This window comes from Anticarsia gemmatalis, chromosome 10 (genome assembly GCF_050436995.1).
Source record: "Anticarsia gemmatalis isolate Benzon Research Colony breed Stoneville strain chromosome 10, ilAntGemm2 primary, whole genome shotgun sequence".
Classification (NCBI taxonomy): Eukaryota; Metazoa; Arthropoda; class Insecta; order Lepidoptera; family Erebidae; genus Anticarsia; species Anticarsia gemmatalis.
The window spans coordinates 11,292,714-11,306,093 of NC_134754.1; the positions used below are offsets into that span (position 1 = coordinate 11,292,714).

A 13,380-nucleotide genomic window follows, 5' to 3' on the forward strand; every position below is an offset into this window, starting at 1 on the left:
ATTTATTCCAGAATAATTTAATGCAAAAGGGACGTATTTCAAAATATGCTACCGTTATATTATAAAATATAATTATACTTAACTAATATTGGATTGCAAAAAGGACGTATTTCAAATATGGCAATTTTGTATTAAAAAATAAAAAATAACAAATACTAATGTTTGAATGCAAAAAGGACGTTTTCCAAAATATGGCAGTTTTGTATTGTAAAATATAATCACACTTACCTGATATTTTGCATCCAACACAGACATATTTTGGATTGTGGCACTTTTTGACGCAACCGACGTGCGTTTGCGTAAAATTTTTGGGCGTAACTCATAAAGTGGCTATTTTGCACTGACATTACCTGTCAAAGTGAGCTAATGCAAAAAGGGCAGTAAGTCAGTGCAGCCATAATATAAGCAAAAATGATGGGGGTTTTTTTTTACTATAAAATACAGGCGGTTCAGGTGTCATTTTTGCAATAAAACGGTTTTCATTTTTTTTTGAGTTGTGGCCCTTTTGTATTCAAGGAGCGAAACGCGTGATCTCTCGAGGGAGGGTCGAACCCTTTCGCAAGTAATAATTCCTACTCGCAATTATCACACAGATTGTTCCAATGTTCGTTTAATTTTTTTAAACGAATTGTTAAACATAATTAATAGCGCTTTTAACTTTGTTGCGTTTTTAAACGAAAGAATTATAGCACACTCAATGTCAATAAAAGATAAGACTATATAAGGAACACGACTGTATACAAAACAATATAGAGTAGGTATGTATAATCAGATTATCATGCAGGTCAGTCAGTTCGACGTGAATCTAGGCGCACATGTCTGCAGTGAGCGCAGCGTCATTCGCGTCGGTGAGACGTCGCGCGACGGACGTCAGCGCGCGCGCCGCGACCGTTACATTTCAAATTTCAAAAAGCTAACAGAACAAAATCGTGACTTGTTGACAAAATAAAAAACAAGTGTGTGAAACAAAACATATTTCGGATTTTGTGTGTGATTTCAGTGATGTTATAGCAATTATTGGTTCGTTGATTCTGTACTGTGGTGTGCATGTAGAGACAAGTGGTTGTGACCTTCTGTGTTATAAAAAAGGAGTTTGTTCATAAACTTGTATGCAAAAGTGATGGAAATATGAATTCGAAAAAATTGGAATGTTTTGACGACGACGATTCTGTGGATGATAAGCCGAGTCTCAGCTTTTTAGGTGAGTTAGAACGAGATGAAATAAATAGTAGAGTAGAGTAAATATACAGAAATAGTTTCATTGATAACTTTATATTTATGAGGTTCGTTGTTTAGTGATATCAATATCGTGAAATTGTGTGTCAGTGATAAAGCGTAGGGTTAGGAATGTTATTAGTAATCGTCGTGAACTTTGGTGCAGAAATCATGACTTCGTAATATACATTATTATCTTTAGATTAGATTTCCACATCAGTAATTTGAAAACCCATTTGTGAACGCCATAATTGGGTGTCTGTTTTAAATTCAAATGAGCGATATGAAAGGGGATAAGCTGTCAGTTGAGACTCTATTAGTTTGAAATGAAGTTATTTGTAGTCATAATTATCCTTTAAAGTCTCACATTTTAGTATTAGTGTGTTTCATTTGTGGGAACTTTATTACTGTTACTTGAGATTTCCTTCACGCTTGTAATAAGATTTTGTACGAGTGATATACTAAAAAGACCGTGTTTTGCAATTAACCTTCGCAGTTCCAGCGACTGCAGTAATTATTCCACTCCATTGAGTGCGTTGGATTTTAAACATAAAATAAAGATAAGATTTTATTCTTAAGTCTACTTGGACTCGAAAAACGACCGACTTTTGTCCATACGAATTAAGTGTAATTCAGTTTTTATTATAATGTACTCGATTAGTACCTACCTATAGCTAACTGTAGAATTTAAATATCAATTGATATAAGCAGACCTAAAAATAAATAACCTAGACATCGCTAAAAACCTAAAACAGATTTTTCTTATCTATGTAATCATCACCATGTAATATGGTAGAGCCTAATAAAAATTGTCAAATAATTTCCCAACATTTCACAATGTCTTCTAAATCTGGATTTTGTGGAGGTGTATTGACTCATAGACAAATGAAGCCACGTATTCTGGTATGAGTCAAGTCCACCGAAGGTCCATAACCCACGCCAATAACTTAGTCTGCGAGCTGAAGACTTTATGTAGGTAGTGCTAGCGAAATCCAAGCCACTGCCAAGATGTTGCAGCTAAACTTTATAAACTTGCCAGTTCTTTGTTAGTAAGGACTGGTTTTCCCATTAACGAATAACTTATAACGACAGTCAATTTTTACTTAGTGATAGATGATGTATGGGAAATCTGTGAAATTGACAAAATAATTTTGGAAGTAAGTAAAGTAACTTAGCGAGGAAAAAATCAACCATAATTTTATTTGGTGACTAGCTGACCCGCGCAACTTCGCTTGCGTCACATAAGAGAGAATGAGTCAAATTTTTCCCCGTTTTTGTAACATTTTTTACTGGTACTCTGCTCCGAATAGTCGTAGCGTTATGATATATAGCCTATAACCTTTCTCGATAAATGGGCTATCTAACACTGAATTTTTTTTTAAATCGGACCAGTAGTTCCAGAGTTTAGCGCGTTCAAACAAACAAACAAACAATCAATCAAACAAACAAACTCTTCAGCTTTATAATATTAGTTTAGATTAGTATAGATTTGGTGGTTAATCTTCAGATCATAGTAGTCTCAATATTTGAACGTAACGAACAATATGAATTTGAAAGTAAGGATTGCAAATAAGACAAAAACAAATTCAATATGCGACCTGAAAAATTAAATCGAGACCGCGAAATGAGGCTTACGATATCAAAGTGAAATTATAAGTGTATGTATTTTGATTGCTTTTTAAGTGGTTTTGTTGTGTCTGGGAGTTAATGTTACGCTTCATTAACGCTCTTCGTTTCTCTCGGTATGTGTTTGAAATCTTCTTTAGATTAGTAATCATTAATTCTAGATACACCATCTTTGAGTTTATCTTGACCTTTATTTTTTTGGGTCTATAAGAGGTCGTCAACCTATTTTTGGTAGAGAGGATCAAATTTTGGTTCTTTTATTATTTGTTTGATTGTAATCATCAAAGTTTAGCTCGTTTCGTATTTACTGAAGATAAATCGCTTCTCATAAAACACATTTATTTCCAAATTGATCTATCAGAGGTCACCAACCTTTTTCTGATTTATAAGCTGCATCGTCTCTTGTTAGTAACGTTTATAAGCGGAAGAAATCTTTCTCGCTAATCACTTGCACGTCAAAGTTTATTAAAAATGTAGGTTTATATCTATATTCATCCAGCTGATTGGCAATGACCTTAAAGTTTTAATGCATATGCAAATATCCATTAAAAATAATGTGTCTAATGGCAATTTTAACGGCTTTGCTGATGACATCTCTTTATTTTAAGTGTTGGCACGCTTCTAACCTTTCCCATTCATATTAATTCTATTTATCTATTCATTGATTTCAAGATTTTTATTATCAATTTGATTGAGTTATTCGGTACTTACAAATTGTTTTATTGCTTTAAATTAAAATATTTTTTCACCACATCGAAACGAAAGTTGAAACTTTCATTCGCACGCTGTAAATAACTTTTTAAGGTGGCAAAAACAAAATTACGAGTGCTAACTTAATTATGATGGATGATCATACATGAAGTAAAAATTGATTAAAATGAATTATTTGTAATCAATATCGTAAACCGATCTCAATTTTTTTCTCGAGTTGGTAGATGGCATAACTTGTAAGTTTTTCTTGCAAAAGATTTTTATTAATTATTTAAATAATTAACAAGTATAATTGAAGTTGTAATAAGCTTGGATAACTAATTAAGATATTTTAAACTAATTAAAACAAGTTTCACCGTAACTCATGTTTTACTATTTTAATTACTGCGTTTATCCGTTGCCGTTTCCTTATTTGGTACGATGTAATCAGTTCCTATAATTATGATGGAAAATGCTAGATCTTTTACGATGAGACGAGACTGAAAACGTTTTCACTAATATTACTCAGTATGCCTTTAGCCTATAACTGCACATATAGTTTAATCATGTGTACTTACACATGATTAAACTATATGTTGTCTAAGTATATTTATATAGTTTCACTTTTTTTGCAGTTTATAACAAACTTCAAAATATTGTAATTTTAAAAAGAAAGACCTATTCATGTACATGCTACTTTATGCGACTACAAAACAGCGAATAAGATAAAACAGTCAGTAAACATAATTACAATCTGACTATAAAACTCTTATAAAAATATCTTGCAATTTTTTTCCTCTTACCTAGGTACTTAAATTTCACTTTAGTGCCATGTCAAGTGCGGTCAATCGCTCCAATTTGTACCAAAAAGTACCAATTAAAAAACAAGATGATCTTGTTTGAAACCAGTTTGATTATTGGCGATTAATTCAATAAACATTCATGGATTCATAGTAATTAAACATTGACTATAATCCATACTAATATTATAAATGCGGAAGTAACTCTGTCTGTCTGTCTGTCTGTTACTCAATCACGCCTAAGATACTAAACCAATTTGCATGAAATTTGGTATGGAGATATTTTGATACCCGAGAAAGGATATAGGCTACTTTTTACTCTGGGAAAATGACGCATTTTCATGGGAAAATTCAGGTGGCGGACGAAGTCGCGGGTAAAAGCTAGTTATCAATAAGAAGATAGTTAATTTGTTATTTATGTTGCTCTATATTGCTTCAAGGCTTGTCCCTTAATGTTTCAGCTTGATTGTATTAGTGTTCCTGTTTTATTGTTCTAGCTAATTAAAGTGAGTGGCTGTAAATTATCTACCGTTAACTTCTGCTGATTTGATATAAGGCTGTGGCTGCAAATTATAGGAATTAAGTTGCAATTTAATTTCCTTCAGTAGATACTCTATATTATGTCTCCATCACTGAAATTGTATTTTGTGGCATCACCTTATTTACCCTCGTTATTACTAATTATTTTATTGATCTCAACTTCTCGTTTTTTTTTCGTGTTATACCTACATATTGAATATGACGTGTTCAATCCGACAAACACCACTTTCTTGCTTGGGTTTTTATGATAGTAGGTACATTGTGGTTAACAAATGGCTTGATCATATTTTTCTTCTATTTCATTTCATCATCCAAACTACCCACTTTACTATATCTTCTGCAGCATCCAATCTTTATTATTCCCTAGCATTGTACAATCTTTGTTTTTAACCATCAAAATTACAAATTCTCAAAGATCTTATTTTTATATCAAAACAAATACGTTTTTGAACTAAGATCATTAATTACAGTTTATATGTGGGAGGCTTATTGATTTTACTGATTGTGAATAATAATATCATGTATATGCCGTCGGTGTACTGATTTAAATAAATAAATAAACATAACATGATTTCCATTATCATTATGCACATCGTTAACACATTATAAAAGTTATTTGTGTGTTATTTCGTAAGCTTTAAAACAATTCATTGAGTTGACAAAACATTTTTTAATTGATTGCTAAGGTCAATATCACAGAAATGTTATAAGCTTTCATCACTTTAAGTATTTGCACAAGCAGCCCGCCCGGTTTTGCCTTTATTAAAATTGATCCTTCACAAAGTATACACAAAAAGCTTTCTCCATAGTCATTCTATCCATTGCTTCAAACCACATAAAAATATGTACAGTAGATTTTGAGCTTGCACCCGAACAGATAGACAGACAGACGCGGTGATGGAAATTAATTTAATGCGTAGTGAAGTTTTCTTTTGAGATCGCTCTCAGACGTGAGAGCAATTTATGAGTTATTTTCTAACAATCGAACATACATAGTCCCTTTCCCTTAGTTTTATTACAAACGTCACTTTATTAAAATTCCGGTTAGACTCAACCCAAAAACATTGTTGGAATACATGAATATCTTTGGGTTGCATTGTCACCTATTAGTGTAAATGGCTCTACCGATTTAGATAAAACAAGTATAGTTTTGTCTTATCGACTGGTGTCAGTTTAGTTAAATAGTTTTAAAATTGTGATCCTTTTTTGTGTAAAAGTTACTGATATGTTGGCTACTGTAACGATCCATCAATGTTTCTTCAGTCAAGACATTATTTGATAAGCTAGCTGTATCACGCAGTCCCACTTGCATGCTGTGCCTATTTCAGCTTTATAAAATTGGAATATGAATAAAACTGTATTTGAACTTATGTATTCTTATATGTGTTAGCAAAATTTCATTAACATTGTCTTAACACCTTAGCTGTGAAAGCATAACGGATAAACTTTTGGGTTTTTAATGTTAATATATAGCACAAAGTGAACCATTAAACTAGGAAAGGAATGTTAAAGTAATAAACATGGATAGACTATAAGACTGTTTAAATTTAGCCTATATTTGATACTACCTGCTCCAGAAATTAAAAAAAGAAATATCAGCTGTTCTTGCTCAAAGTCAAGCAAACAGGTTTCAGAGGTGATCCTAAAAATATCTTCAAAATTTAGAGCTTAGGTATCCCAGTTACGATCTCCTTAACCTTTATCTGGACTACCACTCAATTTTCAACTGTATACACTTCAGAATAGGTCTTAAAATCCTGTGCCTCTTTTTTGCTTCGGCCAAGTTTTTGTTCTGCAAATAAGGTTTCGCCTCACACCTGTCTATAGTCTTTTTTACTGTTAGTATTGAATTTAGATGATCGACACATCTAAAAGTAATTTGTCATGATCAGCTCGAAGTGACGTCATTTATTGAGTCTTGACTTTGCAATGACCTTGAGTTAGTAATACAATGGGTGCGCGGAAGTATTTGATAGCTTTGAATGTTATTTGAGTTGCTTGATGAATTAAGTTGTGTAAGCTTCTTTGTGTCGTATATTATGTTTAAAATAGTGAACAGTGAATTACTGGGCTACGTTTAATTTAATTATCCCTGGGCTACGATGACATAACAATAAGAAGTATGGAGAAGATTAAGAGAGCGAGAAGCCTTTACCCAGTAGTGGGATAAGGCATGTTAGCAGTATCATAAAATAATCTTGTTTTCTCTGAAATGTCTAGTCTTGTTCCAGCTCTTTTTAGCCTTTCTCTCTGTCTCTCTTTGTCTGTACAGCGCACAAACATAGATTTGAGTAGAAATTATCTGTAAGCACTTTAACCAAATCAGAAAAGAGCACAGCAGTAGTAGCAACCACAATTTGCTACAAGGCATAAAATCATTCTTTTTTTACCCCTTTTCTGTCTCACTGCTGGGCAAGGGTCTTCTATCTAACGAGGAAGGGGTCATTCCTTGAGTCCACCACGCTGCCCAAGTGCGGGTTGGGGACTTAACATGCCCTCTCAATAAATGTATTAAACAAATTTTAGGCATACGAGGTATTTTCACGATGTTTAACTTCCCACATAACTTCGAAAAGTCATTGGTGTGATGCCCCGGGTTCGAAACTGCGACAATTTGCATGCCAACTTAAACCACTCGGCTATCACTATTAAAAATATTGAAATAAAAAATAAATGCAAAGTCGTATATAAACACCGCGGCAACTCAAAGCCACGAGTAATTGCAAATCTACAGATATTTCTAGTTATTGCCAAGATTGCAATAGTAGTTCCACTCTCCCTGCCTATCTCTTTGACATGGCGAGATATGCATGTACAGAGGGTGAAAGTAACTGACGTTGAGGGGGTGAATGTACCGGTGAATGCTAATAATGTTATTGCTGGTTCTTTTACTGGTGTGTATTGTGAATATGAATTAAATTAATATAGTAAAGTTGAAGAAGATGAAGGTTCGAATGAGAAGGAATGAGACGGGAATTAATTAAATTGTGCATTGAAAGTAAAGTTTGCATTGGTTAATGCAACGCGAAAGGTTTAAAGTTAGATGACATAAATTGCTGGCAAAGTGGTTTGGAATACTCAAAAGTGTTTGGTTTGATTTTGCAGATATGCCTTTGAACAGACAAACGAACAAATAATGAGAGATAAATATGATTTTTATCAGTTTCTTAATAAATAATGTAGGACCAATTAATGACTACTAGAACAGTTAACTATCAAATAATGTGTAACTTTAAAACACCAGGGCCACCTTTTTATAGGGCCAAGTGGATTTCACTTAAACCATTACATTGTAATACACAATTTATCCTCCACCATGAAATTCCAACAACGATTACACGAAAATCGATTATAAAATCGTATCCCACAATCGAATATAATCGAATACTATTTCTTTCGTATAAAGCTCGTATCGATTTATAATAAGCTCTCTAATTCCCGTATTTGACAGATTCTTTATAAGATTATCTAATGTAATATAGCAGGTGTAATCGTTTGAAACGGTTTTACCCACGGCCGTAAAGAAAGCACTTAGGTTTACTTAAGCTTCAAATATATTAAATGCTTTAGGATTCGTTTTTATTTTGTTTTGATGACTATCTGTAAAACAAATTGTTAGAAGATTTTTTTGATCTTATTTGTATGGACTGCATTAAACTTTGTTAATATTAATATTATAATGTGAAAGTGTGTTGATTTGTCTTGCTTAAACTTTAAAGAAAGAACCAATTCGAATAAATTTCGTTCGGTGATTATTCTACAATTTTCTAAACTTTAATACCTATTTGTCACCGTAAATTATTTTATCTGACACAAAGTTCCATAACTTTGCATTAGTATGAACTGTTTGCTTTTAGGCTATTATAACTCTTGACTATTAGCTTACCGAGTATTTGCCAACAATACGTCAACGGGTGCAATTGAACAAAGCCTTATGACTTTCACTACTTTCAACAAGTTCGCACACATGTTGTTTAAAAGGTTCCTTGTTTAATTCTATTATACATTCATTTTGAGTAACTGTTTTATCAACATTAATTTCTTCATTATCATAATTTATACGTGTAGTCTTTGCTTCTATCACATTTCTGGAGGAGATCCTTGTCCAGCAGTGGGACTGTATTAGGTAAAATTTATTAATCATAAGTACATGTTATTTAATTGGAATTCTTAAAATAACATTCTCACGAAAATAATACATTTCAAAACAATAACCAGACGACTTTTAAATTTGCCTCCTCAATTATATAACACAAATCTAATCTTATAATCATATAATATTTCTTAAGCTTCATAAAGAGATTTAAGATTAAGTCAGTTATGATTATTTTAACCCAAATCTGCAGATTTGAACCATAAACGATTAGCACGGTTTAAAAAATAAATGCCTTATAAAAATTCATGAAAATAAAAAAGAAAGTTCATAATCCTAAGCCTTTATATGCGGTATGAATAAATCGATTCCGGAAAGTTCTAAGAAGAGCTTTTAAATTCGAATGTGAGTACTAAAACCATTCAGAATTAATTTCATTACGGTTCGTGGAACACGTTACAGGGTTGTACCAGGCAATTATTTTAATATAAGTGATTAATTGCTAGCGATTTTGAGATCAAAGAGTACTACGAAACATGAATAAAATAAAAAAAGGGATGTTTTGAATCTATAACAATTAATCTTTTACCAGCTCTTGCTCGGATCTCCGTTTCATAGGACTCTAGTTATATACGTACGCATTCGTATAGTATCCGTTCCTGTGAGATTCCTAGAGTGAAACTATTACTTATCCTTCCATGTAAACCATTTTATAAGTACTTACAATATTTTTAACAAATCGTTTCAGTGGTTTTCGATTTTTCTCATTTGTAATGTTTTAGTTTCCCGTCAAGATAGGACTGGTCCTTACAACGGTGGTTGATTTAAAATAAAAAAGCATTTGACACCAATCCGTTATTCTTTAACAAAAAATCAATGGCACTTTTAACATGTCTACTCATATATTTCCCTATATTTATCCATTAAAGCCTCGCTAATCTCCTTTAAGCCGTGAACACACTACAGGACAGCGTGAACATTCAGTGTGGTCCATTGATCAACAAAGGGAGCCCGAACAATAGTGAGGATAACCCTTAGAGATTATTTCACGCCTTTGAGCAATGAAGTGGCGATAATTTGTGTTTTTCTACCTGAGATTACAAAAATATTAATTCTTTGAGTGATATTACTGTTAGTTATTTGTTTTAATCCTTACTATTTGAAAGAATTAGTGGCCTATATTTCACGCTAAAGCTTAAAGATTTTTTTTTAAATTAACCAGGTGACCTTCTGACCTTCTGATTTTACCGGAGAGTACGGAAGCGATTGTTTCTTTTATTTGATAACATAGTGACATAATTGTTAACAATCGTAATTCCATTGTGAAAGTTCGTTGGTCATATTTTTACGCTGAAGCAACTGAACGAATTTAGATTATAACTGGTAGGGTGTTGAATGAAATTATGACATGTGTATTATTTTAAAAAATCATAAGAAAAGTACCAGTTGGGCTAAATCAATATACATATCAATGAGAACTGAATTGACTATTCGTACTTATAACTAAGGATCCTTGTTATAAGCACGAAACGATCCTTAAGACTCAACTGGCTCTAGCAAATAATGAATAAATAAGATAATATAGAAAAAGACATTGGAGACATAAATGCATATCCAATTGAAGAGAAATGACTTTACACTAGAAACAGGACGTTTTGTAAAGTACTTAAACGTTGAGTTTGAACGGATATAGTACTAATAAACCACTTCATAAACGTAGACCTACATAACAAAATTGATGAGAGAAAAATACAAACAGAAAATAGCAAATTGGTATCAGATAAAATACATTGAGATGGCTATGAAGGAAATTACTAATTAACATCGTCCTAGTTTTAAGAGACAAGATTATTTTGATAAATAAGCCCCTTTCTATGTTTAATTGATATAAATTAAACTATCGCTGATTTACGATTTCGTTTACGGCAATTATATGCAAATATTTGAACTCGTAATCAAATATTTAAATTGAAGTCGATGTTTGTTTTGATTAGTTGGAATTAAAATGCCTTTCTCAAATGTTTTTTATCTTCAAATGATTTTTTGTATAGGCTTCTTGTTGCTTCCGTTTATTTTGTAGGTTAAGTTAAATATTTTTTCCCACAACCTCGGAGGTCTCTGGCTTGAATAATTGCTACTCGTGAGGGTCCTGAGTCGATTCTAGGAGAAGTGTTGCTATTGCTATTAAAAAATTCTTAGTAGACTAGTATTGGAAAATATGCCTGGCGCTACCTTTAAAAATAAAGCATTCATGATGCAATTCACACAACGCTTCAACAAGTGTTAGGTCTTACTTCGAATGCTAGGTATGTTTTTATTCTTTTGATAATAAGGAATAGCTTTACCAATTTGGAATGTAGGAGTAATATACTAAAGGCTTTCAAAAATGCCTCTTGTAATTCTTCCTACTTTGTACGCCGGTAATGTCATCATTTTCATGTTAAATAATAACATACCCTTTAGAATGTAGTAATATACCAAAGCCTTTTAAAAAAGTTTTTTTTATATTACTTACTACTTCTTACCCTAGATTTTCTTTTATTCCTTCAATACTATAATACAACTTAAGATAAAATGTTTCTTTTCCTGTTTTATCTATAGTATCATCTTTTATTCCCTTCCTACCTCTGCCCTGTAACCTACTCTTAATTGGTTAGACGATATTTCGAAGGCAAACATGAGTGCACGGTATTGTTGACATTAACTGGGTAATGTTAAACATTGCACAATCGTGAGGTAACGTAGCCTACAATACCGAGAATGTGTTCGCTGCTCTTCTTACATTTTATTCGTTAGTTTTAAAGCTACAGTTACATTTATGTACCCTTATAACGATTGTGGAACAAAATTGAGAATGAAAAAATAAAAGTTATTTGGTTTGACAACATTTGTAAAAAAATGACAAGGTATATTTTTGACATTTTCCGTCTACTTTTAAATTTAAGTAAACCATATATACCTTATTTCTACAGCTAGATTACGTATCTAGCTGTATAAAAAATAGATTTTTCATTTACTATCATTGTTACACGAAATCCAGTATCTTCCATTGGATTAGTTTTAGAACATACAATACAAAAGTAGCATTTTCGATATGTAAGGTTTCATCAATGGGTTTTAAAGTTCTGACTTATACAGTAACACATGGTCAAAGTTGCTTAACATTAGTATGTAATAAAAGCTTTTATACAATTTACAAAGTGAATTATGTGAAACTTAATGTATTTCGCACATACTTGATGTTTCCGGCGATCATAAAATACTTGGACGCTTTTCACTAACTTGCCTTGCCTTTTATAATTTATTTTACGACCTAATAAAATCGATACATTGTAATTTTTATATTCCTCCAGTTTTAGTCTTAAAAGCTAATAAATGCAAGTTTTTACTGCTATAATAGCTCTTAAAACGATTGATAAAGTGGATTTTTGCATAATTTGAGTAACTTTAACTATAAAAACGAATATTTTCGCAAGCGCAAAGCCACTGAAAACATGACTAGCATAGTACAACTCGTACCCCCGGTTTCTGAGTACATTTAGCGGTAGTTTATCTGTTCAATAGCGTTTTTTATGAGTTTTAACGCTATTGAATAGATAAACTGCCGCTAAGTGTACCTCAGAAGGCGGGGGTAAGAGTAGCTCAACAAAGGTATGCTGCATGAAGACACCAATTGTGTTGTTCCTTGAAACCTGTTTCTGTAGTTCTCGGCTCTAATAGTTCGGCTAACAGATGTATAAGACAAAGGATCGTTCCTAAACAAACTGTGACCCACTAATTTGTTCAGTTAATATTGAACTACGTATACGCTTCCAAAAATAGATAATGCGTTTCGGGAGATACCGTCTTTGGTAAAAAAGATAAATATTTTACGGTTACCTAAAATGTTCATTAACTTTGTTGTAAATATAAGTTTATGAAATAAACAAATACGTATATTTTCCAATTTTGTAATGTTTCCTTTGAAATCACATCACTGGTCACAGACCTAAAAAATAGGGCACCGTTTTTGGCAATTTTTTAAACCAAATCACACAAATTGGGTAACAAAAAAGTTCAAACAGTTCATCCACCATTTGGGATTACTAAAATCAAGACTCGAAAACCAAATATTCGAGCAGTAAATGATAATGATGAAAAAACAACTAAAGCCAATAAAGCTGACGTCATTAGAAACATTCCAATTAAAGACTTGAAATATACAATTAAAGCAAAGGAAACCAATAACACTGCGTCAGATGGCTCCTAGACGACAGATAAAGCCGTACATGGCGCTGATGGTAAGGACAGGTAACCTGACCCTGGAGTAGAAAGTTATACGCTGTCAGAACATCTCTAAAAGGAATATGCATATTTCCTTATGTTTGTATCTTATTTATTTGAAGTTGACTTTGGCCTATTAAATGATAGGTCATG

The 13,380-nt window shown here is 32.4% G+C and overlaps 1 protein-coding gene across 4 annotated transcripts in view; it reads left to right on the top strand.

Moving 5' to 3' along the window:
• Window positions 1-13,380, top strand: part of rols (zinc-RING finger and ankyrin repeat domain-containing protein rolling pebbles) — a 206,831-nt gene that overhangs the window by 22,203 nt on the left and 171,248 nt on the right. For 3 of the 4 annotated variants that reach the window (XM_076118938.1, XM_076118935.1, XM_076118936.1), the window contains exon 1: window positions 841-1,201. The exons of the other annotated variant lie outside the window; for it this stretch is intronic. Coding sequence is in view for 2 of the 3 variants with exons in the window: in XM_076118935.1 (XP_075975050.1) it covers window positions 1,129-1,201 (73 nt within the window). In the remaining variant the exon portion in view is untranslated. Of the gene's footprint in view, window positions 1-840; window positions 1,202-13,380 lie in introns of those variants that run through there. 4 annotated transcript variants of the gene reach the window in all.